This window comes from Crotalus tigris, unplaced genomic scaffold (genome assembly GCF_016545835.1).
Source record: "Crotalus tigris isolate CLP2741 ecotype Arizona unplaced genomic scaffold, ASM1654583v1 scf7180000024167.7108832, whole genome shotgun sequence".
NCBI classification, from domain to species: Eukaryota; Metazoa; Chordata; class Lepidosauria; order Squamata; family Viperidae; genus Crotalus; species Crotalus tigris.
Window position 1 is genome coordinate 3428210 of NW_024100417.1, and position 25968 is coordinate 3454177.

A 25968-nucleotide genomic window follows, 5' to 3' on the forward strand; every position below is an offset into this window, starting at 1 on the left:
GATTCTGTAGCCAACTACTGACTGGTAATTGAGGGGCTGTCACAGAGAATATGGGGTCAACTTATTTTCCAAAGCACTTGAGGACAGGGCAAGAAGCAATGGGTGGAAGCTCATTCAAGAAAGATCCAATCTGGAACTAAGGAGAAATTTCCTGACAGTAAGAACAATCAATAGAATAGCTTGTTTCCCAAAGTTGTGTTTGCTCCATTGTTGGAGATCTTCAAGAAAAGATTGGAGGTTGGACTAGAAGACCTCCAATGGCCCTTCTAGCCCTATGATTCTATGAACTTCTATGAACCACTTTGGAGAAGTGCTAGGAGAAAACCTATTTATGTATCTTGCTTTGTCCTTTGTGGAAATCTCAGTGAACCTCAGTTCTGAGATTACCCAGAGCTTAACGAGTTCGGACTCTGCTCCAGATTGATAATGAAGCTGAATACTTCAGGACAAAAGATTCCTCCGAGGGAATATAGAAACACCTGCTTTTGTGAAAGATGAAACTGCAGAAAATATGAGTCTCATATTTGCATGTTAACAGAGAAAGCTTCCTTACTACTTATACAGCGGCAGCATCCATCTTTGAATATTAGACAGGTGAGTGCCTCTGAAGCTGACAATAATTAGCTATATGGGTTAGCAGGCTCATTACTGACAAAAGAAAAACTATTCCCAGTGCGGCCATTAGTCACCCTGAAGCTATGATTTCTTTATTCCTCTCTCTTTGGAACATCTCAAATACTATGTTCAAAAACAAAACAATTTTTTGACAAGTTAACTTATAGCTAGTTCTAAACACAGGAAACATGACTGAAAATATATAACTGTCATCGAGAAGCTATTATCTAATATATGGAATGCTAACCAGGTTCCATTCTATTAAACTACCTTATCTTGACAAATGCTAGAAGTGTTATTTTTTTCCCAAGCTTCACTATGGCACAACCCCAAGATTTCCACAACTTTGGCATGAATCTTCAGACAGACTCCATCTAGGAATAAAATCAAAGTCAATGAAACTGTTTTTTTTTTTTTTTGCTGGCTAATATTAGCTGATTTTGCCTCTGTCTTTAGGTAACATTAGGCACACTCTTACAGTCTGCAATCTAACAGAGGAGGCACCATTTTGTGATGGGGAGGTTATCCCCATATTTCAGATCACAAGTGAGTCTTCTTCTGAAGATTCTTCTTGTTTGCTTGTACAAAGAAATGCCACCACAACATTTATTTCTTGGCTCAGAAATAAAAGTCCAAGAGAGTATGAGTATTATAATCCCAAAATCACATGTCAGAAGCCTTCAGGAAAGCTATATTTCCCAGACTAACTGATGTAATACATAACATATTTATTGTCAATAGATATTTCCCTTTGATGTGTTGCTGAAGTTACTTTAGCTGAACATTTTATTGTTTTAAAATAATTATACAGGATAGTTACTGAAACGACTTTAGCTAAGTACTTTTATTATTTGAGTTTAACTGTTTTCTTATTGGATAATGCATATTTTGTTCAGTTTATTTATTTATTTATTTATTTATGAGACTTATATACCGCTTTAAGTGCAAGCACTCTCTAAGCGGTGTATACCAGTAAGCAATGTACATATATATTTACATTGCCCCCAACAATCTGGGTCCTCATTTTACCTACCCTGGAAGGATGGAAGGCTGAGTCAACCTTGAGCCAGTGAGATTTGAACTGCTGACCTGCTGAACACAGTCAGCTAAAGTGGCCTGCAGTACTGCACTCTAACTGCTGCGCCACCTCGGCTCTTTATTGACTAACTGCTCAATTTTAGAATTAACTGCATGAGAGGAAAGAGGAATTTGGATAAATGCGAGAAAGAAGGGAAGAAATTTCCACACAGCAGCCTACAAGTGCTGTTAACTAGTCTGGGGCCATTTTAGATTGAATGAAGTAGGATCAGCATTCAGTCTATCCAAGAAATGGAAGGTGGTGGAGAGAACTGCCAATTGCCAGGTATTGGCAACAGATGATGCACTTATTAGGGTGGGCTTGGGTGAATATGGAAGGGCAAACTTGGGCAATGTTGTATGGATGTCTGTGAAGGAAGTTTAGCCATCTTTAAAATTGTCTGAGTGATAGAATGCTACTGTTGAATAGGTAGATGGATATTACCTATCAATAATCTATCAACTGGATTATTTCTGAAAGCAGATCTACTATTTTTTAAATGCCCAAGTGACAGAAAGGAAAGTAAACCTGTTTATCAGGACATCCATTTTCTAAAAGAAATGGGAAAAATACAAAATAATAAGTCAAAGGGATGAAAGAGACTAAATCTGGACAAGCAAGCAAGATGAAGTTGCTATTAATAAATTGAAGAGTTGTAACGGAGTGTTCTGATGGAGTTGTTTCTTGATAAGCAGACACTACCCCTCAAATCTGTGACTTGGGGACCATCTTAGATTAGAGCAGGGATCTTCAAACTCAGCCCTTTTATGACTCATGGACTTCAACTCCCAGAATTCCTCAGCCAGGCATGCTGGCTGAGGAATTCTGGGAGTTGAAGCCCATGAGTCATAAAAGGGCTGAGTTTGAAGACCCCTGGATTAGAGGCTAGTGTTAAATAGGTAGATAGAGGCTATAGCCAGGAAAGTCTTTTCCTGTCTCTGGCTGGTGCACCATTTTAGTCCTATCTGCAGTAGGAAGTTCTTGTATTTACAACTCATGCCCTTGTCACTACTCACTTTGATCAATCTAATGTGCTCCATTTGGGGCTGCCTTTGAAGATCCTCCAGAAACTGCAGTTAGTGCAAAAGGAAGTAGCCTACTTGTTAATTGATACTTGTTGCCATAAGATATAATCCTGGGCCCACTATTGGCCGTTAGTTGACTTCTATGTACCAGTCTTTTGTGGCATCTGCCCTTTGGAATGCCTTACCGTCTGAGATGAGATTGGGGCTCGTTCTGGTTTACCCTCTAGAAAATGCTGAACACTTGACTAGGTTAGAAAGTTAGCACAGTTTGGATGATTTAATGTGATTTGATGGTTTTTATTCTCAACTACTAAGTCTATTCTGTATTGTTGGGTTGTATGTTTTAATGGTCATTCATGATGTGGTTTCTGTTTTAGACATTTGTTTATTGCCCAGAGTAACTCTGACAAGGGTGCAGTCATATAAATTAAACAAACAAATACATTCAAAGTGCTAGTTTTAACTATATGGACCTAGACTGCTTGGTGCCCTCAGGATCACCTCCTCTCATCAGAAATGACTACCTTGTTTGCTCTTCCAAGTAGAAGCTGCTAACAGTTCCCCAATAATGTGAGGTGAGATGAGGTATGCTGAAGATGAGATAATGTTTTTTATGAGGGAAGGAGTAGAAACTGGCCTCTCTTTGACTGTTGTTCTAAAGCAGTGGTTCTCAACCTTTCTAATGCCGCGACCCCATAATACAGTTCCCCATGTTGTGGTGACCCCCCAACCACTTATATATCACCGGGTGCCAGGGCCGTGGCCAAAGAAAAGGGGGAAAAATGGTGGACAGCCTTGTTTGGCGACCCCTGTGAAATGGTCGTTCGACCCCAAATGGGGTCCCGACCCACAGGTTGAGAACCACTGTTCTAAAGAGTGTCAGGAGAATAAGATTAGGTGATCTTCAGTCAATTGGTCTGGATATTGTTGTTGCTTTGGGTGACTTACCTTCTACTTCTCTATTTTCTTTTTCTTAACATAGAGCATTTTGTTGTTTATCTTGGATGTTTTAATTATGTTAATTATATTAGCATGCATACATTTCTGCAAGTCTAAGGAGACTAGGAAGTTATACAAAATAGCTACATAATCACACACACACACACACACACACACACACACACACACACACATCCTTCAAAGAAGCAAATCAATTCTGGAAGATGTACATGGATATAAAATCCTTTACACTTTAATCTGTTAGTGTCTCATGCCATAATTCCACTCATTGCCTGTTGCCTTTGGTTTGTAATGTAACGCCATTGAATAATATTCCAATAGCCTGGAATAAATTATTTGAATAGCTTGTAAATCTATTGATATTAAATCCCTTGTCCTATTTTCAGTCTGTAGAAGAATGGGCTTTTATGTGCCTGTATACACCCACCAATATTTAGCAAGATTGTAAGCAAAGACTATCCCTGCGTATTAGAAATGACAGTCAGTCTTGGTTCACTTTCTTTGTAGCAATATTGATCTGCGGACAGAAGCACATTTACTGATATCAATTTAGATTAGTTTAAAGCAGTATACATCATGTGTAAAATTGCAGCCTTAGTAGTTTCATCACATGACACTTATGCAGGAAATTAAGATAAGGAATGTAAATCACTTTGTAGATTTGCAATTTGATTTTGTGAAAAAATGAGTCCAATAGATTTAAATTGAATTTATGTTTAGGTAGTATGGCCAAAACTGACATGTATACATACTGTATAAATAACAATAAATACAGACCATTTACTTATTTATATATAGTATAACATGATTTGATTATATCCTTGGGAGTTGCTTTGTAGAGTTTTATAAATTTATAGTCTAAAGCAGGGGTATCAAACTGCTGGCCCACGGGCCAGATGCATCATAGCAAAATCACGCCCATCCCATTGCTGGCAATGGCAAAAAAGTTGCAATACGTCATGACACATCACATAACATTGCGAGTTTGACACCCCTGGTCTAAAGCAATAATCTGATGTGTTATATTTGGGTGATTTCCTCAAAAGAAGGTATCAAAATATATTCAAAACAGTTAAAATGCTTCCAGACTATTCAGGAAATGAAATCTAGCATATTCACTGTTCATGACATTCTAATTATGGGAGAAATGAAGGAAATGAATTTGTAAACATCTTCTTAGAAGCTGAGCCCCAGAGTTATTAAGTTATTAAGGATGCCAAAATGCATTGGGTACAGTACTGCAAATGTGATAACCTCAAAATATTCACAAGAATTAAAACTGAATATACCTTGAAATACCTTTCTAGCTTGGACTATTAGATAAAGTTCTGTATGTGAGTGGTCATGTTGTCAATGACTAGATGTTTCTAATACATGTGCAAAAGTTCTCAAAAATGACCTTCATACTTTTTAAAAAACTGTAGTTGATTGCTATGATAATAACCAGATTGAGAAATATTCTTTTTATTGAGTATCTACATTATCAGGGTTAGCATTCATTTACATAAATATTTTAAATATTTTTATTTCCATCCAGATAAAACATGTGTTGTATGAAGTGTGCCATGTTGTTAAGATATCAGCATGATTGGTTGAGCTGTTGGTTGATTGGTTGATCAATTGGTTGGCGATCTCTCCAAGAAGTCAAGTAGAATGATGCCTTAAGGTCTTCTGTAGTCACAGTACAGTATGTGTTTGAGTAAAGGTCCATTGAGTAATAGCCCATTTTTAATTTTGAACATTCACTGATAAAGAACATGACTATTGAGCAGATTTTGAATTGAATCCCAGGAAATGTTCTCATTGCTAGATAAAGTATGCCCAAACATTTAAGAAAGCTGAATTATATCAAGGGCATGCATGCATCGGTGGTCCCTTATACCAGGGGTCCCCAACCCACAAGCCACAGACCAACACCAGTCCCCATATGCACACACACAGGATCCAGGCAACATGTGAAACCATGCCCTCCTCCCCCCAGTCCGCAGGAAAACTACCCTCCATGAAACTGATCCCTGGCACTTTATACTATATTAAAAAGAAGTTGAAAGGGGTGGTTTCTCCAAAAGCAGTGTGATGGCAGGCTTTAAAGGGCAGGCTCTCTCTTCATGTTATGCCTTGTTTAATTGAGACTGATGTCATCTTCTACATTTATGAACTTCATAAGCCAGCGTACAAATGAACCATTAAAAACTGCTTCTAAGCTTTCTAGCCATGGAGATGAACTTCATATTGCCTTAATATTGTCTGAGGAAACAATCTGCTACCAACAACTGTACCTATTCAAGATTAGAAAAAGGCTAATAAATTATGAAAAATAAGTAAATAAATTTATTTATATAAAATAATTAAAATGATTGCATCCCCTCCAAGTTAGATCTTTGACTCTTCTTTTTTTGTACCCTTAATAAATCCGGAAAGCTTTATAGGTTCATGAGGGTATGGGCTTCCATTAGTCAAACTGGGTTTGTAGAAGACCCTTATTGATGAAACCTTATATAATCCTTAATAATAACCATGATCAAGTTCTGCTATAATAATACAACCCTAATGAGCTATTGGGGTGAAACCTACCCTTGTTTCTAGGCAATTCATTTTTCCTAAAGCCTGACACAACTGAAAATGTAAGATAAATTTTATTACAGCGGAACCCTGAAGCTTTATGTTAATCTCAAGTGAGATTAAATTACAAGTCAAGTTTTCAGCTTCATATATGAGAATAAATTCTGAAGCTGCCCACAGGAAGGGAAACAACTGAAACAGAAAAGACACAGCAGCAAGGGAATTTTCCAGTCATAATAGCTGATAGTCAGCAGTTTAGACTGAATACCTTGTAAGCTGCTGCCAAAGGATCTCAGTCTGGACAGGCTTTTTCTAAACTGTCTTAGAATCAAGCCAGTAAGGGGACAAGACAAGAGTAGATTAAAATGGCAGTGAGCAAGGACTTGCTAGCCCTTGAAAGCCCAAGCCACTGATGTATACATTTTGGAACTCAGGATATCAAGTATACATTCCCCAAAATCTATTGGGGGATAATAAGGGGTAATAAGAGTAATAAGATATAAAGTTAAACGTAAAGTTTCCCCTGCCTGATTTCTTAGCTGAGGCATTGTCTGAAGACATTTCCATGGTCATGTGGAAATTAACTAATTACTATTGCATCATTATGTCAGATTTGGAACCTATTTATCTTAAATATTTGTAATGAGTGCAATTGCTCATTAATCAATATAAAAGTATAAAAAGTTAGAAAAAAACTAGAAAATTTAAGTCCCCTCCACAGGGATAACTAATCATTAACTATTAGGACTTTCACACCTTAGTAGTATTTTAAAATTAAATTTCAATGAATATCTTTTGACTGATATTGCTGGGAAATACATGCTGTTTCAATTTCCTTCATATAATATTAGAAATACTGAGAATCAGTAGTTATTCTGCTGAGTATTTGCTCATCTCTGTTAGTGTTAACTATGAATTTTCTGAAAAGATCTGAGGCTGTATCTGATATGTAGGTATAGATACAGACATAGGTATAAATATAGATATAGATTTCAAGTTAATATTTGGATGGAAGAATATCAGGCAATGGATATTCTTGGAATATTCAAAAACATCTCGGAAGAAGGGAAGGACAAACCAGTTCCATACTGTTGTCAAGAAAACTGCATAAATATATCCATGTACGGTATTCACTATAAATCCAATTCCACTCTAGGATACTGGATAGTTACAATTATTGTGGAATAATTCTCACTAGGTTTACATAGAATGCAATCACAAAGAGTTAAATGAGGCTTATTCATGAACAAATAAAGACATTCTTGAAAGCCTAAAGATGCTTCTTGGATACAAAGTGGCTTGTGATTAGAAGATTTACATACAGTAGTATGATAAACTGCTATCAGGTTCTGTAAGCAAAACATGCTCTTTCTCATTTAGTTATCCTGGTGTGTCTCCTTCTTTTAGACAGACTGTAGTTGTGATGCTGCTGCAAAGGCATCTCTGTTCAGGTTCTCAGAAAGTATTTGTTCAATCCAAAGGTTTACTTTGAAGAAAGCAGTGATGTTACTGTGGATTTACAACAGTTCTGAAAACAACATGAGGCACTTTTCTTCAGAAAAAAAAACTATAGCTCATCATAACACTGATATTGATTTGTTTGTACAGCAAGAGGAACAGTACATCATTTATTCAATAACCAGTTATCTTTTCGTCTGAAAGGTTACCTTGAAACTTATATCTCTCTTTCTCCTCTCTTCCCCACTTTCATGAATTTAACTTATTTACTTCTATATTAGCTTTTGATTTTTAAAAATGGTGGAGGTTAGTCAGGGAGATCCCACAGAATCCATTTCTATAGATCTTGATTCTTTAAGATTTGTGCAAATAGACTTGACAAAAGTCAACATTATGCTGATGTGTTTCAATGGGAAATAGTATGGCACAGGTGATGGATGGAGATGACTCATTTCCTTCCTACCCACTAGACAAGAAAAGGAGATGAGCACAATATCAGTGTTTATCAAGAAATTGCTCCATAGTGGACTTGGGTCTAAGGGAGGAATTTCTCTGTGGGAAATTCTTGACAGTATGTGTGAAAAGAATTTATCCTAAAAAATATGTAACTCCTGTGAACATTTTCCATGGAAACTACAACCCCTAAAGCTTCTCATTACTTGGACGTTGGGTATACACAAGTAAATTGCTCCTCCAAAAATGGCAATATGTTTTCCAGAAGAACCATTATGAATCAAAGTACATGAGCAAGAATGGAGACAAATAGTTGTGTTTCTGGAGCAGATGCAGTGAACTTTACAGCAAAATCAGTAACAAACTGAGATCTTCAGGCAATGGAAATAACTACTAATTGAGTCTTGAGGCAGCATAATCTGTGAAGAATATAAAATCAACATGTAGATCTTTGTAGATCTTTTAGAGTCCTACTGCATGCAGCTAATGAAAGCACTGGGGTTCCCACATGGTTAGCTGCTGCAGCAGCAGCAGTGTACATCTGACCCAGAAACACATCTACAGAGCATATAAACTATAATAGCTGAGCAGATACAAGAACTGGATGGAAGATGAAGATCTTGGGGCAGTGAAGAACTGCAGTGGTTGACAAATTGGCAGGAGGATCCACCATTCAGAAACCTGCTAGCAGAGACAAAAGGGGAAAGCTACTGAATGTTAAACACAACTGTTATAAATGTGATCTGGAAAAATATCAGAATATGGAAGCAGAAATAACATGTGTCATGTTCCGTTTGAGTGAGCCAAATGTAAGATAAGAAGAAAAAAGTTGATTGGGCCCCTGGCTTCTAACAATCATTTCTGTGGCACAGCCCACTGCTTGAGGGTTTGAACAAGAGTGAGTTAATGTAATTGAAGCATGCTGGAGATTATCTTCACACAGGCAAAGTTGCCAGACACATTTTTAAAGGAAATGTATAGATAAAGAAATAAAAAAGCAAGGAAGTGGCTCAAGAAGTTGATTTATCTTTATTTTCTCTTTCAGGTGGAAGAAGGGTCAAGACAAGTTAAATGGGTGAAAAATAATAACAGATATTTGGATAGATAGAGTAGGAGGTAAGACAAAGGCAGAAAGGGAGATGCTATGGGTTTGGGGCTTGATAAACTAACAGCTGAGTACTCACGGTTGACTCTGTGGAGATCAGAGGTTAGCTAATGCTATTTACTTTTTTAGAGGTTAATTTGTCTTCTATTGCTTCTCCACCAATGAAACTATAAATAAATTAAACTTAAATTGTCTGAGACTTTCTCTGCATCTAAAGAAACCAATGTGGCTTGTTTTTCATTGTTGTTCCAAATATTCCAAAATGTCCAACACATTTCAAATATTGTCCTTTAGCTGTCTTTAGGTAAAAGCCCACATTGATTCTTGTGAATTCTTGAAACAATTATTTTTTGTCTATTAGCTGGAAATCATTGTAAACACCTTGTAATCATCATTCACTAATGGTGTCAGCCTATAGTTTTTTGTTAAAGTCAAATCTGTCCCTTTTTAGGCATTAGTGCTATATTGGCCTCTTTCCAACTCTGGCCTCTTTTCTCCCTGTAAGATAGAATTTATTCTGTTTTGCAAAGGTTGTAAAATTTCATTTTCAATGCATTTATAATAAGCTCATAATCCATCTGGTCAGACACCTTTCCTGGTTTAATCTTTTTTATAGCTTCAGAAACTTCCTTTATTGTTATAGGCTGATTCATAATCCATTTCTGTTCCTCTGTAATCCTTGGTAAATTTTGTTTCTTTAGATATTCACCTATTTTCTCCAGAGAGATGTTACTTCCTTTAGACAAGTTAGAATAATATTTATGATATTTGTGTAGCCATACAGTATTAATACAGTATTTTCCTCTTGAAATTTCAGTATAATTTCTTTTCTTTTCTTTTTTGTAATGTTGTATGGCAGCCACTTCCCCAATTTGTTTGCAAAAAATAGTTCATTTTTTTCTATTTCTTTTACTGTTGACATAGATAGCTATCATTATAAAAGTTTAATTTGTTAAGAAATACTTGTCTTCTCTGGCAATTTTCTAAATTGTTCTTTTTTTTGTCCCTTCACTTTATCTCATCCAAAATAGCTTGTTTTCCCTGGCTCTTATTTTTGAATTCACTATTGCATTGAATAAAATAATAATAAAAGCTTTACTTGCATCCTAAACGATTTTAAATCAATATCTTTATCTAAATTATTTTCAAAACATTTTAATTTATTTTTACAATCTCCATTATTTCTTCTTTCTATTGCAACATATTATTTAGTGTCTTCTGAAATAAATTCTTCACCCAAATTTTTATAAATCAAATGTTTGTCTTTTTATAATAAGTATGTCTTGTACATAAATTATATCTTGTTTAATTTTTTTCAAATGACATTTTTTTCTCTTTTGAGAAGCATTTGCTCCATATATAATCCACATTACACATTTGTAATCCCTAAATAAAAATTTAGAAAAGTTGATTCCTGTAGCACCTAGTTCAGTATCATTCCTTTCAAGTTTCTTATTAAAGTTTTTTTGTAGTCTCATCTGATACCTCTATTTGAATCTCCCCCGTTCCTCTTCAAATTTTACTAAAAGTTCATTCACCTTCTTAAGAGAGTTCAATTGAAACATCTGCTACTTAAAAGTAAAAATTACTCCTTCCATTTTGTCCCATCCTCTTTTTCTGTTTTAATCTATCTGTTAAAAAAGAACATGCTTTTCCCTTATGCAAAATCCTAATACTATAACAATTTATTTCTATGAACAATTACATCTATATTATCAATCTTCAGTCCTGTATTTAAAGGCTGCTGTAAAACCTGATATCTTGTGTTCTTCTTGACAAAGTGCACCAAGACACCCCTTGGAACATTTCTTATTCTTGCAAATGTGCATTTATTCTACATACTTTTATCAATTGCTGCCTCTGTATCCTCCTCATCCTGGTCCAACAAATAATTTTAAAACATTATTTTAAAACATTATAACTTTCTCTCTGATATCTTCACCAGAATCTTCTGAGATGCCCTAAATCTCAAATAAAATTTCTTCTCTCTTAATTTCAGTAGAGCAAGTTATCTGGTTCTCTTTCCCGACTCTCTGTCTATAACTTCTGTCTTAAATTCCAAATTTCCGCTTTGTCATTAAATTGTTTTGCATCTCCAGACACTTGTTTTACAGAGCTTTCCATCTTCTTAACTTCTTTCATCTTTACAAGTTTTTAATCCATTCTTTTCTTCAAAAGCTGTCAATTTAGTATCAAGTGATATTGCTAACTTATTGCCTAATTCCTCAAACATTTTCAGAAATAAATCTGATGTAATTCCTCTCTCTGCAAGTTGCTATAATGATTCTCTCCGTCCTTCTGCTGTTTTTGTCAGTTTTCTGCCATTATAATATATTTCCATACTGAAAGTATCTCAATTGCAAGGGAAAGAGTAAAATAAACGTTCCCCTCCCTTTTTTTCCTGTTTTATCTTTTTGTGCCCTTAATACTTTCATTTGGAATGGCACTCCACAGCTAGTCAGCATCATAGTTTATCTTATATTACCTTTGGAAGATATGAACTTGGAGATAACTTTATAAAATGGGTAAGATCAATTTCTGCTTTTCAGACGTGAATGACAGGCTATCTTCTTTTCTAATTTGTGGTGATATGGGAAACAATGGTGTTGTCGTATGCTAGCACTTTTGCTGTAGGAAACCCTGAAGAGAGATAGGACCCTTGAAACAAGTTAATAAATAATTTTGCTCAGTAGAACATATACCCTATTTTTGTCCCCAAGTAGTTTTCATTCGGTCTGATGGAATATAATTTCCTTTAGAAATTTCTTGTCCATATTTAATATGAATATCGTTCAGAAACTGTATGAATGATGTTATATAATCAACCTTCTTGTAGCCTGCAGGTCAAATTAAGCCCCAAGGAAAGACATCCTAGGGAAAGATGACAATTTCAAAAAAATTTTACTGAGAAACATGGGCAATCAATGAAGCCTCAAAGTGATAGGAAGCTGTGCAATGTAAAACACAACACTCATTCACATTCCACTTTGCCCAACAATAATTTCAGGAGTATCACCCAGAATATATACATAGAAATAAGGTAGAAAAACAAGAACTTATTTCTCAGAAGGAAAGAAAGTCTGAGAAATAGCAAGACACATATCAGTATAAACATAAAAATTATGTTTTAATTTTTTATATACATTCAGAGAAGGTTTGTATAACTCAAAGTGGCAAACATACCTCATACTCTTGCCTCATTTTCTCTACAACAATGATCCTGTGAGGTGGATTGGACTGAGAGAGATGATGAGCCCAGACTCACCCAGCCAGCTTTCATATCTAACGGAGGCCTATTACTCAATCGCCTGGTTTCTAAACCAGCAGCTTAACTTGCTTTTAAACCAGTTATATGAATGGCCAGTTATAAGGAATCAAGTCATACTGTTCAGCTCTGTGAAAATGACTTCATCATCCCCAGGCATTCCCTGGCCTATGGTTATTCTGACTCAGGATTATGAAAGTTGTGGAGAGTGCCATGATGAAAAAGGTTGAAATATTTAAGGGACTTCAATAGCCATTCTCTGGTGTCTTTCATGCATTATATTGTATACCAGTTAATATTGACTTAGGTACACCCAATTGTACTAGGTGCCAGAAAAGGAATACCGTGTAACAATCCTATCCAATATCCTTAACATGACACCCTGTAGGAATTTGTAAGCCACCAATCTGGTGGCTTACAAATTATATTATCAGATAATTATCATTAGCAGCAGAAACATGTTAGAAAAGTCAGATTACAATGGAATAAATATATGAAGACTTGTGAGGAAGAAATTTTCTTTTTTTCTTTAAATCTTAATCTGACTATAATTCTGTCACTGTGTTCTCTCTTCTTTCTTGTCCTCCTTTTAGTTACAAAATGTATTCTTTGTAACAGAAATATTTATTTTTAACTGGGATGGTTGACATTTCCAAAATTGGTGATATTCTGTGAAGAATATATTTTGTACACACATGATCAACCAAACAGCAAAAGTCCATATAGGAAACACATGCACACACACACACACAAAATTTAGGGCTGTGTACAATAAGATGTACAAATACATCTTAGTGGCAGAGAATATTTCAGCTCTCTTCATTAACAATAAGTTCTATTGTGCAGTTTAAATGTGGCTGATGTCTGCATTTTAATCAAGCAAACACATCGTTAAATGATTCAACATTCCCCTGAGTTTTCTTTCTTTAGCATCCTCTCACCATTATTGGTCCCATTCTTCCAGTAACCATGGAAACAAAAGATTCAGTTCCACGGCATGTTTATTATGATTTTTCTTGGATTTCCTTTTTCTTATTGATTCTCTTAAATAAGGCAAACACATACTTATTTGAACCATTGTCCTTCTCTTTCACATTTCAAGCAATAATTAGTAATATGAGTTTGTAGGACATCTGCAGTACCTTAGATAACAGGGAAGCAGGTGCACTTGGCTAATAACATTCCTTGCACTCGGTAGAAAAACAGTCTTACAAATCTTGAAAGAATTGGAATACACACAATTTTGTTACATATTTACACATTACGCATAGTTTTTGGAATTAAATTCTTAATAGTACATAGACATCTCATAGCAGCCAAAATATACCCGAAAAGATAAATAGGAGCTAAGGAATTCATTTGCCTCTTATCACCTTAACATTTTTCATAAGCTAAATTGTGGGATGGGGTAAATTATCATAGATATTCCGAAACCAAACCAAATCTTGTTCTTTTATTTATATTGCAATCTGCAGGTCCATGTGCAGTAATAAATTTAGGAAGAGAAAATAGAAAAGTTGGTTTTTAAGAAAGCCGGCTATATTGAAATTCAGCTGTGACATCAGAATAGAGCTATTGTATTTTGGTGCAAAAATTTAGACTACCAACAAATGGCAGCAAAAAGAATTTCCTAAGTCCTATTGCTGCATCTAGTCATCATCCTGATTTTTGCAGCCTATATATGGTAGCCCTAAAATGAAATAGCAAGAGATTAATTATTAGACTTTAATGAAGTGTTTCTGAAACTTGGCAAGTTTAAGATTGGTGAATTTCAATTCCCAGAATTCTCTAGCCAACATGCTGGCTGGGGGATTCTAGGAATTGAAGTTCACCCATCTTAAAGGTGTCAAGGTTGAGAAACACTGCTCTAGTGAATAAGGCGTTCATTACAGTGATGAAAATAAAATAGTGGAGAAGCATTAGAAGAACTTCCCCATCTTTTCTGCAATGGTGAGGAAAGGAAGATATACACATTAGATTTAGCTTAGGTTGAAGCATTACAATCCACTGAAAAAGCATTAAGCAGAATCTGACCAAATGGACAGAGAGCTCTGCAGAGTGGGCTGGTGATCAGAACTTTTCAATAAAAGGACACCTGAGCATCTGGATGTGTGCTTTGCAAAAATCTTAGAGGACCCTAAATCAGACACAAAAGGCTGTTTGTATTTTGTGCTTGAAAAAGATTTCATTCTGCAACCTTAATGTAAAATAATGTAAAAACATAACAAGCACGGTAGTGAGTTGAAGGAGAGGATACAAAAAAAAAATATTGCATTTTCAAGACTAGCCATGCATTGTGGCATGTGCTTTCTTTGAGCCAGTGCCCACTTTAAAATATGCATACAAAGAAGTGGCTTTCATCCAAGAATGCTTATGCCACAATGAGTTTAGTTCCACAGAGGAGGCACCAAAGTGTCATGTTTTTGGTAAGGCTGCCAGATGTAAGTTGCACAATCTAGTAGACCACTAGATGACAGCAAAGAGAATCCGAAAGCTGTAACTCTCTTTTGTTGAGATAGTGGTCCCCCAAATTTTTGCACCCCAGATTTGGTCACCTTGGTTTTAGGCCCTTGAGAAATCTCCACATTCTTTTAGGTCTCTCTCTGTTGCCTCCTCCTTGCTTCTGATCTTCAAACCAAAAACATGTGCCTTCGACAGGCACTCATTCTATTTATGGATCAAATGAAATTAATCTTCCTATTGAAGGGTAATTTTCTTACTATGCTCATAGCTAGAATGGAAGAGAACTAAGGAGCTGAGAAATTGGAAAACTACTTAAATGTCAAAGGTGGTCTGCAAACAAATAAATGCCTTAGTTCATAATTAGATTTCACTGCATAGTAACAGGAAGACTAGTGATGGGGCGCAAACTGCAAACTTCAGATCCAGATCAGAATTCACACAATGACCAAGGGGAATTGGATTACCCATTTTTGACAAAATAGAGAATGGAGCTCAGCTTTATACATTTCTCCAGTGTTGGAAAATAAAAGAGTCATGTTTCAGCCCCTTGAACTTTATATAAATAGCTGGATCTGTTTTGCAGATTGGCCCCTTCTCTAGTGTATTGCAAACTTTAGAAAGATTGGGATATTTGAGTAGTAAATTAATGATTTAAGTACAAAACATGACTTTCTTAAGACAATTCCTGCTACCTTTCAGGTTGTATATACATTGTATATATACATCTTCTAATAGCTGCTAAGAGTTTGTAGACGTTGATTAGTTTATCATCAAACTGCCCTTAGTATAAATTCTTTATTCTCTTACCCCTTCCCTTTTTTGAGAGGGGGACTATTTTTATGTTTTATTTATTCATTTTAAGAGATTTTGACGTCTTGTGCTTATATATTAAGAGATTTTTCTTTTGGCTTTGCCAATCTAAAGTCTGTAACTTTAGGTACATTATTAGATTTGCTAATTTTAATGTTTAATAAGATGCTGTTAAAAGGATTATCCTGCTAAATATTATGTGGCATGATTGCTTTTTAGTTTTTCTGCCACAGTTCAGAAAACACAATTAAAATACAACAGTAGCATATCCAAATTTATTCAACAAGACTCACTGCCTGAGCAAAATCCAATGTTCTTGTATGGTGCTTATATATAACTTTTCTCAAACTTACAATTATGCCAGAGTCATTATGAGGTTACAGAAAAGCATTTTTCCATTTTTAAAATACTACATTTTTGTACCTGGGTAAATTATAGTATAAACTTGGAGTGCATCACTTAAGGATAATATCTAACATCAAATGAGTAAGAAATGGAAATTTACTGTATTAAAAATAGGAGGCCCCAATTCTAAATATGTATTACATATTTAGATATATGTTACATTTTTGGAAGACTCCTGTGATTGTTTGTTTATTTCACTAAATAAATATAAGTACCTTTTATATCTGAAACAAAAATGGGTACCCAAACTGGACATTCAGCTCTTAGGATGTCCATCAATCTCATTCTATAGAGCAGTAGTGTCAAACTTGCAACATCACATGATGTGTTGCGATGTATCGTGACTTTTTTTCCATTGCTGGCAATGGGGTGGGCGTGGTTTTGTCATGACGCATCCGGCCTGCAGGCTGGCAGTTTGACACCCCTGCTATAGAGCATCCTTCCCTAGTCTAATAATTTTTGAGTGGTCTACAATTCTCATCATCCCCAGCCAGCATAACCAATGCCAGTGATAAGAATGATAGCCATTATTATCAAATATGGCTGAAGGACTACTATAACATAGCTATCCATGTTGGTAGGAACTAATACCAAAAATTAGTTCTGCACATTTTGGGATGGTTTCTAAGGGCAGAAACAAAGAAAACCCTTTCTTTTATTCCCGCCCCCTGTAAAACGTGGCTCTCCCATGTATAATTTATCTTTTAATCCCAAAATTAAGAGAGGTTCACAGAATGCACCCTATATTGTTCAGGCCTATTTGGTTTATAGAGAGAATGTAGGAGCAAAGAATGTTAGTAAGCACTTAAGAAGCATACTTTGATAAGTTTTACACTTTTCCCAAGCTGGCATATTTACAAAGTCCTGAAATTTATTTAGAAAACAATTGCTGACAATAGATGAAAAAGTGAATAAGAGAGAGAATGTTATAGAGTATCTACGATGAGGGTATGATTGGCTGAATGATGTAATGAATATAAATGAAATTTTGTTACCCTGAAATATTTTATTTGCTTTCACTTCTTCTTACATTATCCTGATGCATACAAAAGTGGTTTTAAGGAACAAACATTATTTATATCTGCACATTCACTGGTTAGTATAAAAATAATAATAAAATATTGAGGATTCAGATGCTAACTGCAACAAGTTTGTTATAGTACTTGATATGACCCAAGTTTCAATAGGATTTAGAAATGGGGCCATTTCTGAAGATGAATACTCAGCTACCAAGTGTGTGAAGAATAAGAGGGTTATCTTCTATTGTACAGCCACGTGGGATTTGGACATTGCAAGAGTATGCAAGTTCTTTTTCAAGATATTCAGAAATAAGTTATTTCATGGATCGTGTTATATCTATGTAATGGAACATATGGATGAGTTTGGGGGAAAGAGAGAAGAGATGCTGCATAGGAAACAATCAGACAAGAGAAAGAGGAGCCCCCAGTGACTTAATGATCAGACAAAGAAACTTAGGAAGGACCTGCCCAAACGGATTAAGCAGTTAAGAATGGCAGTGCAAAGTTTGTATTTTCAGAGTTGCAATATTCTATTAATGTAGCCTTACAATAAAGTAAAATTAGTTCATCTAGTCTGGTTTACTTGAGAGGACTGGTGAACAAGGAGAGAACTTCAATTTACATGAAGTCTTTTTTTTCTACTCTTTCTTCCTTTCCAATCTAATTCATTCTCCTTTCCTATCTATTCTTGTCTCAGTTGCCCTTTTTGTAGAAATCTGATTAATGCAGAGAATAGTAGAGATTAGGGGAATGTTCCACATGTTGACTCTAACAGAAATTAGAAAATAGAATTCTCATACATATTTACATCACCAATGTGAGACTCCTATGAAGATATTCCAAGTTGTTATCATCCATGCAGAGCAATTTGTATGGTTTATTGCTCTTTGGAACAGGTTCTTTGGAACAAGAACACAGTACTAAACCTATCTGGAATTCTTCAATCTTAAATAAATGACTAGAGAAAAATCCTACAGAAAAATACTTCAGTGCACAGGCAAACAGGTGTATTTAATTAGTGGGAGCTTGGCCAACCTATGGAAACTTTTGTAAAGTCACTATATTGAAACCTCAAGCTGACTGATCTACAAATAAAACATCTATCCAGATGCATAGTCAAGAATAGTTGAATGAGATGGAATAATCAGGACAACTAACTATCCCAACTACATTTTTTAACATGAACTCATATGAATGGGGTTTTTTGCACATTTGCAATGTGGTGCCACTGCACCTCTTAACTTTTCATGCCACTAATTTTTTTTTGTATGCAGTCAGACTCTGGTGCCCATTCAAGGTAGCCTTCACCAGAGTCCACTGTTTGATACTTTGCTTCCAGTAGTGTACAATTGCAATACTAAAACAATCATTATTTGGAGGAATTAAAAAGCAAAATTTTACCATTCCAGACAGAACAAAAGGAAAGCCATGAAAACAGACTGAATAATGCACAAAATCAAATACTGAAACAAATTAATTTCAGTGAAATGGTAAATTCATCTAGTTCATCTAATATAGCATTGGAATAAGAATTCTAATGATTTTCCCTTCTGTGGAACTGGACTTCCTTCTCATAATTCTATTAGACAGATGTCCTCGGTTTTGTCTTCTTGTTCTCGGAAACCCCAGGAACTCTACTCCATATTGACATGTGAATTAAACTGTGAGAATTCCTGACATTAATCTATTTCCCCTACACTTTTGCACAGACTGATTTGCTGAATTGTAGATGACAGACCAGCTTGGATCTTTAACCAAGTATATTTCTTCCCTTATGGGGGGGGGGTGGCAGTGGAAAAGAAAGAATATTTTTGACAGTAGCTTGAGGTAATAGGAAGGATTATTCTATTCCTCCTCACTACAATGAAGGTTATTCCAAACTTAGCTTTTTTAATTCACGGCATATTTAGCATAGAGATTTTTTGAGATGTGATCCAAAGGTATTTGTCATTATCCTGTAATAATGGTCCACGTTATTACCATTGACATAAAGGGGAAACCAAAATTACCTCACAAACACCAATGCTCCTGATCTTATTGTAGAGTTAGTAACGCTTCTCAAACTATTCCATGTTATATTATTCAGTTATTTTCTTCCAGTCTTCATTACAAAATGAAATGGAATAACCTTTCTTTGTCTGGAGTAGGAGTAGGAAAAAGACCAAGAAATTTGAGTTTTGTTCAGATTTTTTTCAGGCAAAACTATTGTTACTATTGTAAACAAAGTTTTAGCAATTGTTATTTAAACAATACTCAGCTCTAGACTGATTCAGCTATATTCAATGTTAGCTTTCTTACAGGTTGAAAAAAGTCCTTCTTGGAACAGTAAAACCTATTTTATATATTTCTTAAAATCTGTTTAAAATCAGATTGTTGTGATATATTTCCTTCTTGACATAAAAACAGATATCACTCAGAATCAACCAAGAGACTTGTTGATTATTCAGGTTGCATGGATTTATACAGTTTAACACACCTATAAGCAATCAGGATGACTATTTTGGCACATATCCAGTTTGCAGATGAATCTATATTCCCATGCAAAATTGTAGAACATGAGCTGAGCTGTAGCACAATGGGTAAATGTGAACTGAGTGGACTGCTAGCAACTTGGTTTTCTGGCATAAACACCTATACAACCTCATTATCATATGCCAAATTCTTTACAGAGCCACTCAGTTCATATTTTCAATATGTGATGTATTCCTTAGTGCATTCATTCATGTCAATGCAGGAATAGGATCAGTAAAGCAAAATCACTTACAGGCTCTAACTGCCTATTCCTGTTGGGAATTTCAGTTGCTGCAATCCATTTTCTAAGGTCTAGACCAGCATCAAAGATATCTGAATGCATTATGTCGGTAAATATTTAGCAGCTCAGAATTTGGAGCTGTCGTGAGTCTTCAAACAAACTCAAGGCCAAATCACACAAGGCAGTATAGGATTTGCAAGTGATGGGCAGAGGATTTGCTCACAGGCATCATTATCTCATTATTATTTGTTTCAGATGCATTTTTCCTGGAACATTGATTGCAGAGTTGCCTTTTATTGAAGAACTATCCAGACCCTTGAGAGTTGCAACTGCAGCATCAACAGGGCACAAATCCAAGATGCCAACCTATGAAGAGAGGTCCATGTAGAAGAAGCCGTTGCCTCCTTAATGGAAAGCAGTTAATCCAGCTTGAGGTGTGAAGTTGGCCAAAGTTCTCTTATCGCGTTACACTTGGGTGTTTTTTTCCAAAGATTATAAGAGCCAAATATAGACCATTTTTACTCTAATCTTGAGAACAATGAATCCATTGCATGAGAACATTCGAAAGGAAACATCAACTTTCAAGCTGCACATTGGCACATATTAAGATATGGTCAACTCTTCCTCTGCTATAGCCATGTGTTGCAGCTCTATTAGGATATTTTCAAAGGAAAGCTATTCTGTACCTAAATCAATGACCTTGGGTTGGCTTTATTGCATAAACACACCCTCTTCTGAAAATATATTTCAGACTACATACCAGATTTAATGCAGATTGAGAGGAAGGTATGCTGTACCTTTGCATCTTACTTTTGAATCTCAAGGTTCTGCAAGTTAAATACTTCAAGCAATCTTTGTGTGCTCCAATCTTTTATATTTAAATATCAAATGTTTAGTTAACATTTGTTTGACACTGTCACCAGAGATCCTTTCATTACAAATATTTTTTTCCCATTTCTGGTCAGCCATGTCTCTATATATGACACCACAACGAATCCATTACCATTTTTTGATATATGTGATGTATATGATTCATATTACCTTAGTTGGTTTGCCTACTCAAGCAAGCAAACATTTTGGGCATTTTTCTTGCATATCACATTTCTGGTCAGCATACATCCTTCCCCAACTCAATTGCTTTAGTTTGTTTGTTTGTTTGTTTTTTATGTCCATGAATTTCCTTCAAGCCACAGGACAATCTAGAATCACTATAAACAAGTATACTCTATAGTCTACTTAAGAAAATAGATATATTTTATGTAATAAATATTAAGAACCATGCAACAAATATCCATGCAGCTGTACTGTAATACTGGTTAAATGTCTCTGCAGAATAAATATATTCTAGGCCACAGCTTATTTACTCCAGCATTTGAAACAATATGCTTTTCAGTTCTGCATATGTAGGTGACCCCCCCCCCAACAAAAATGTATGCTTTTTAAAAACAAATGTCTCCAGGATCTTGGTGAGTCTCTACTAAAGAAACAACAACAACAAAAAAATCCTACTAAACAGTGCCTCCTGCAATCCTCACACTGACATGCTGCAGTAGATGTATCCAATGCAGCATTTTTGGTTCAGAAGCACAACCTGCATGGTACGGTCTCTCTCACTGGAATTTCTGATATGGAAAACTGAACTTTAAAAAGTAATTTGGACAAATATCCCTTTAATTAAACCATGCATGACCTTTTGTATAATTTCTGAAGCTTGAAAGCTATATAATTGCATACTATTTCCTTGGAATAAATATTCTTTTGCATGGGCTGAGTTCTATATTTTAAATTATGTTTATCTGATTGGCATCTGTGAATAACTGTTGGTGACATGAAGAGGTGTAGGTTTGTTTTTCTTCAATGCCATTCATCTGATATTGTGACATAGTTTTGCTTAAACGTTTGATATATTTGGAAACCCAGAAATCTGTATTAGAAAAAAAAATTGCATGAAAGCTTATTCAGCATTCAGTGTTTAAAAGAGTCACTTACACAACTATTGCTTTCCATGCAGAACCAATACATGTTGCAGAACATATTGTATTAACTACAGTGCAAAGTATTATGCAACATCTGCAAATGTTCCACTCGAATTTTAGGTGTATTATTAGGGTTCTCTCCTTTTTATTAGCTAGACATCAGTTAACATTTTAGTTATATTAACATAGTTTGTGTTAGCTAGGGTGCAATTGGCTGTTTTTAAGTTCTCCTCTCTAAAGTCCTCATTGCTATTATTCACACCTTCTTGTATCTCCATATAATCAGACTTACTAATAGTGGAGGCACTTCTGCTTTTCTTTAGGTCAGGGGAAGAAGGGATCTTTGGGCAGCTGGTTACTTGCAAGTATTGAGCTTGCTCCTCTCCTTCTGTCTCACGGTGATAGAAGTAGTTGAAATTGGACACTATAACCGGCACTGGTAAGGCAATTGTTAGTACACCTGCAATGGCACACAAGGAGCCAACTATTTTTCCACCTATGGTCGTGGGGACCATGTCTCCATAGCCAACTGTTGTCATGGAAACCACAGCCCACCAAAAAGCATCAGGAATGCTTGGGAACTGAGATTCACTCTCATCAGCCTCTGCAAAATAGACAGCGCTGGAGAACAGGATGACACCAATGAAGAGGAAAAATATCAAGAGGCCTAGCTCCCTCATGCTGGCCTTAAGAGTTTGTCCCAAGATTTGCAATCCCTTGGAGTGTCTGGAAAGTTTGAAAATCCTGAACACCCTCACCAAGCGGATCACTCGAAGGATAGCAAGAGACATAGCCTGTTGACCTTGTTGGCCGTCTTCTGGTTTCTCAGCCAGCTCTGTGCCAAGTGTGATGAAGTAAGGAATAATAGCAACAATATCAATGATGTTCATGATATTGGTAAAAAACCCAGCTTTGCTGGGGCAGGCAAAGAATCTTACCAGGAATTCAAAAGAGAACCAAATTATACAGAGTGTTTCTACTATAAAGAAGGGGTCTGTGAAAGATGTTTGCTGTTGAGACCTCATTGTGCTGTTGGAATAAGGGCTGGGGTTGCTACTGCTACCATGTATGTCTTCAGTATCATCACGGAACACAGGCAAAGTTTCCAAACAGAAACTTACTATAGAGATTAGGATGACCATGACTGAGACAATTGCTATAATCCTGGCTGGTCCAGAACTTTCTGGGTATTCAAAAAGAAGCCATACTTGTCTCTGAAATTCATTTTCTGGTAAAGGCCGTTCTTCTTCCTTGATGTAACCTTCATCCTCCCGAAACATCTCCATAGCTTCTTCACCAAGTTCATAAAACCTTATTTCTTCTGAGAAGATATCCAAGGGTACATTAACAGGCCGTCTTAGTCTGCCACCTGATTGGTAGTAATATAAAATAGCATCAAAGCTGGGTCTGTTTCGGTCAAAGAAATATTCATTCCGGAGAGGATCAAAATATCTCATTCTCTTTTTAGGATCTCCCAATAAGGTCTCTGGAAACTGAGCAAGTGTCTTAAGTTGTGTTTCAAACCGCAGGCCCGAGATATTAATAACCACTCTCTCGCAACATTCATGATCAGTTTCTGGGTTATAAGTGTCCTGAGGATGACCAGGCAAAGCTGCTGCTTCATCTGTGGGATCTCCAGTAGCAACAGTCATATTTAAGCTGTTTTAATCAAAAGTTTTATGAATATCTGGTGGCTGGGAGGTGTTAACTGAGATTCTAATATCCACTGGAAAGTTACGCACATGGGCTTTGATGTAGTTCATGAAAACAGGGAGTTTGTGAAAAGAGTCTGTCAGCTGAAAAAAATAGAAATAATAATATAAGCATTTTCTCTCACACTCTTGGCAAAATGTGTGTACATTCCATTGTACAACATTTTAATTGAATTTATTTGGTCTGTATAACTTGAAGAAGGCCTGTGATCTAAAATCATGCAAAAGCAATATCATTTAAGAAAATAAAGATACAAGATGAAATACAGAAGCTTTCTAATTGGCAAGTAGCAAATAATAGCATTGTTTATCCCAGACATCACAGCATATTCTAAAAGCTTCAAAGTCCTATCAAGCTTCATTCCCTGTACTAAAGCAGCAAGATGACCCACACAGCACCTGAGACTCAGCATTCACCTTGAGGAATTGCCTTGATGGTTCAGAGGTTGAGTTAAACTGTTATGTCAAACACTGGAATGCATCTTTAACATAGTGCATTCTAGATTTTCACTTCTCAGTTGTACAACCCAGCCTCGCTCTCCTTCTCTTCCTACTTCTTTCCATTGTTTTTGCAAGGTCTCCCCTTGCTCTTACTGCAGTTCTGAATAGAAGTTCATCTTCTGTCGTTGCCAAAGAAAGAACAGCAAATGAAAAACAATTCACATTACCTCAGTCTCTGACACTGATTATCTGACCTTAAAGAGAAACACAGAGATTCATGTTTCCAAGAGTCTTCTAAGTTCTCTGGCAATGTATTGAGTCAGGGAGGGAGGGAGGGAGGGAGGGAGGAAGGAAGGAGGGAGGGAGGGAGGGAGGGAGGGAGGGAGGGAGGGAGGGAGGGAGGGAGGGAGGGAGAGAAGGAAGGATCAGTCTTGAAAGTGGAAGCTAGGTCTAATACTGAAGTAGGGGTTGCTTAATAAAAGAGGACTCCGGTCCTTTTCTTTAAGGCAGTGTCTATATGAACTGAAAACCTTTCTTTATGATTGTGGGAAGATCCCATACTCAGCAAAAACCTGATGTCCCCAGTGTCCTCAAGAAGTATGACATTGCTTGGAAACCAGCTATTTGCTAAAACAGGAAGGGCTATAAAAGAGCATTGATAAAGATTCAGTTATTAAATGCAGCTTTTTGCTCACTGAGTTATGTTACAGGTTCTAGTTATCCTGGATAAAACAAGAGAAGCAACTGTGACAACATGAAAAATAGAGATACATCTTTTTTTCTCAAAAATTTTCTCTTCCCTAGACACCATGTACATACACATCCAAAGACAAACACATACACACACACACACACACACACACTCACATTGCAGTGGCAGGAGTCTACACATCATTTGGCATCTGTGCTGTTTGCTGTTGCAGAGTCCGCTGCAGTGTAGTCTCCGCTGAGCTTCCTTTTCAGGAAAAAAAACAGAGCATCGTGGGCTCTGCCATGCATTGCTCAGCCAGCTGTGTCCTGGTTCCCATCAAAGAAGCACCGGACTTCATTTGGCATGTAGGGCATGACCGGGGATGTTTTGCTTCTGAGCACCTGAAGAATATCCCATGTGCACGCAAGATCTCATCCCCCCCAGCCCCCCTCCTGGGGTTGCCCTGCCCTTCGCAGGATGCTGCATCACCGGTCCTCCTGCCTCCGGTTGGACTTCTGGGAGGGGATGCTCAATGCCCTTAGAGCTACAGGCTGCTATCCTGCCCTCTTCTTTCAGGACACTGTTTTTAATTCTTATTGTTCAGAAGAACAACCAAAGGCTTTCTCCTTTCCCAGGAGAAACTCCCTGGCTTCCAATCCTCCACAGAAGACAGCTGCCCTCCTTCCTCACTCACAGCCAGGATGCAAGAATGAAGGCAGGGGAGGCAAGTAAAACCTTGCTCTTTAATCTGAGTTCCTAAGAGAAAGAGATTTTTTCATGCAGCTGACCAGTCCTTTTCCTGAATGCCAATAAATATCAACAGTCTGGAAGGCTTAGCTGCAGATCGACTTCTGTTGGATTTCCCCACTGCCTCCTCTCTCCTAACCTCCCTTCTTCTTATGCCTTAGAAAAATAGTACAACCCTGACAAGCTTGCAGCCTTCAACTGTTATACTTAACCCCTTGTTTACCAACACAAAGTCACCAGAGGCAATGAGATGCTCCTTTCTCACCCTCCCTCTTTTGCTCTCCTCCTCCCTCCTCCTTCTGTTTTGAATTGCTAAGAGAATCCAGCCCCCTTGGGAATGGAAGGTTTTTAAGGCAATATTTCTGAATGCAAAATGGTAGAGATAGCTTACAACCCTTAGACGCACAAAATGGAACAAAAACACATCCAAG

At 36.6% G+C, this 25968-nt stretch overlaps 1 protein-coding gene across 3 annotated transcripts; it reads right to left on the minus strand.

The window, feature by feature from the left end:
• Positions 1 to 5126: 5126 nt before the first annotated feature.
• LOC120298990 (potassium voltage-gated channel subfamily A member 2) lies at positions 5127 to 25649 on the minus strand. 3 transcript variants are annotated; one of them, XM_039323312.1, is made up of 2 exons: positions 24967 to 25649; positions 5127 to 23742 (listed from the first exon to the last, which is right to left on the minus strand). In XM_039323312.1, the coding sequence occupies exon 2, from the start codon at positions 23596 to 23598 to the stop codon at positions 22099 to 22101; it is 1500 nt and encodes a 499-aa protein (XP_039179246.1). In that variant the 5' UTR covers positions 23599 to 23742; positions 24967 to 25649; the 3' UTR covers positions 5127 to 22098. The 3 variants fall into 3 exon arrangements, with proteins under 3 accessions (XP_039179246.1, XP_039179248.1, XP_039179247.1); XM_039323314.1 differs by lacking the exon at positions 24967 to 25649 and adding an exon at positions 24327 to 24412; XM_039323313.1 differs by lacking the exon at positions 24967 to 25649 and adding an exon at positions 24076 to 24191.
• Between the last annotated feature and the right edge of the window lie 319 nt (positions 25650 to 25968).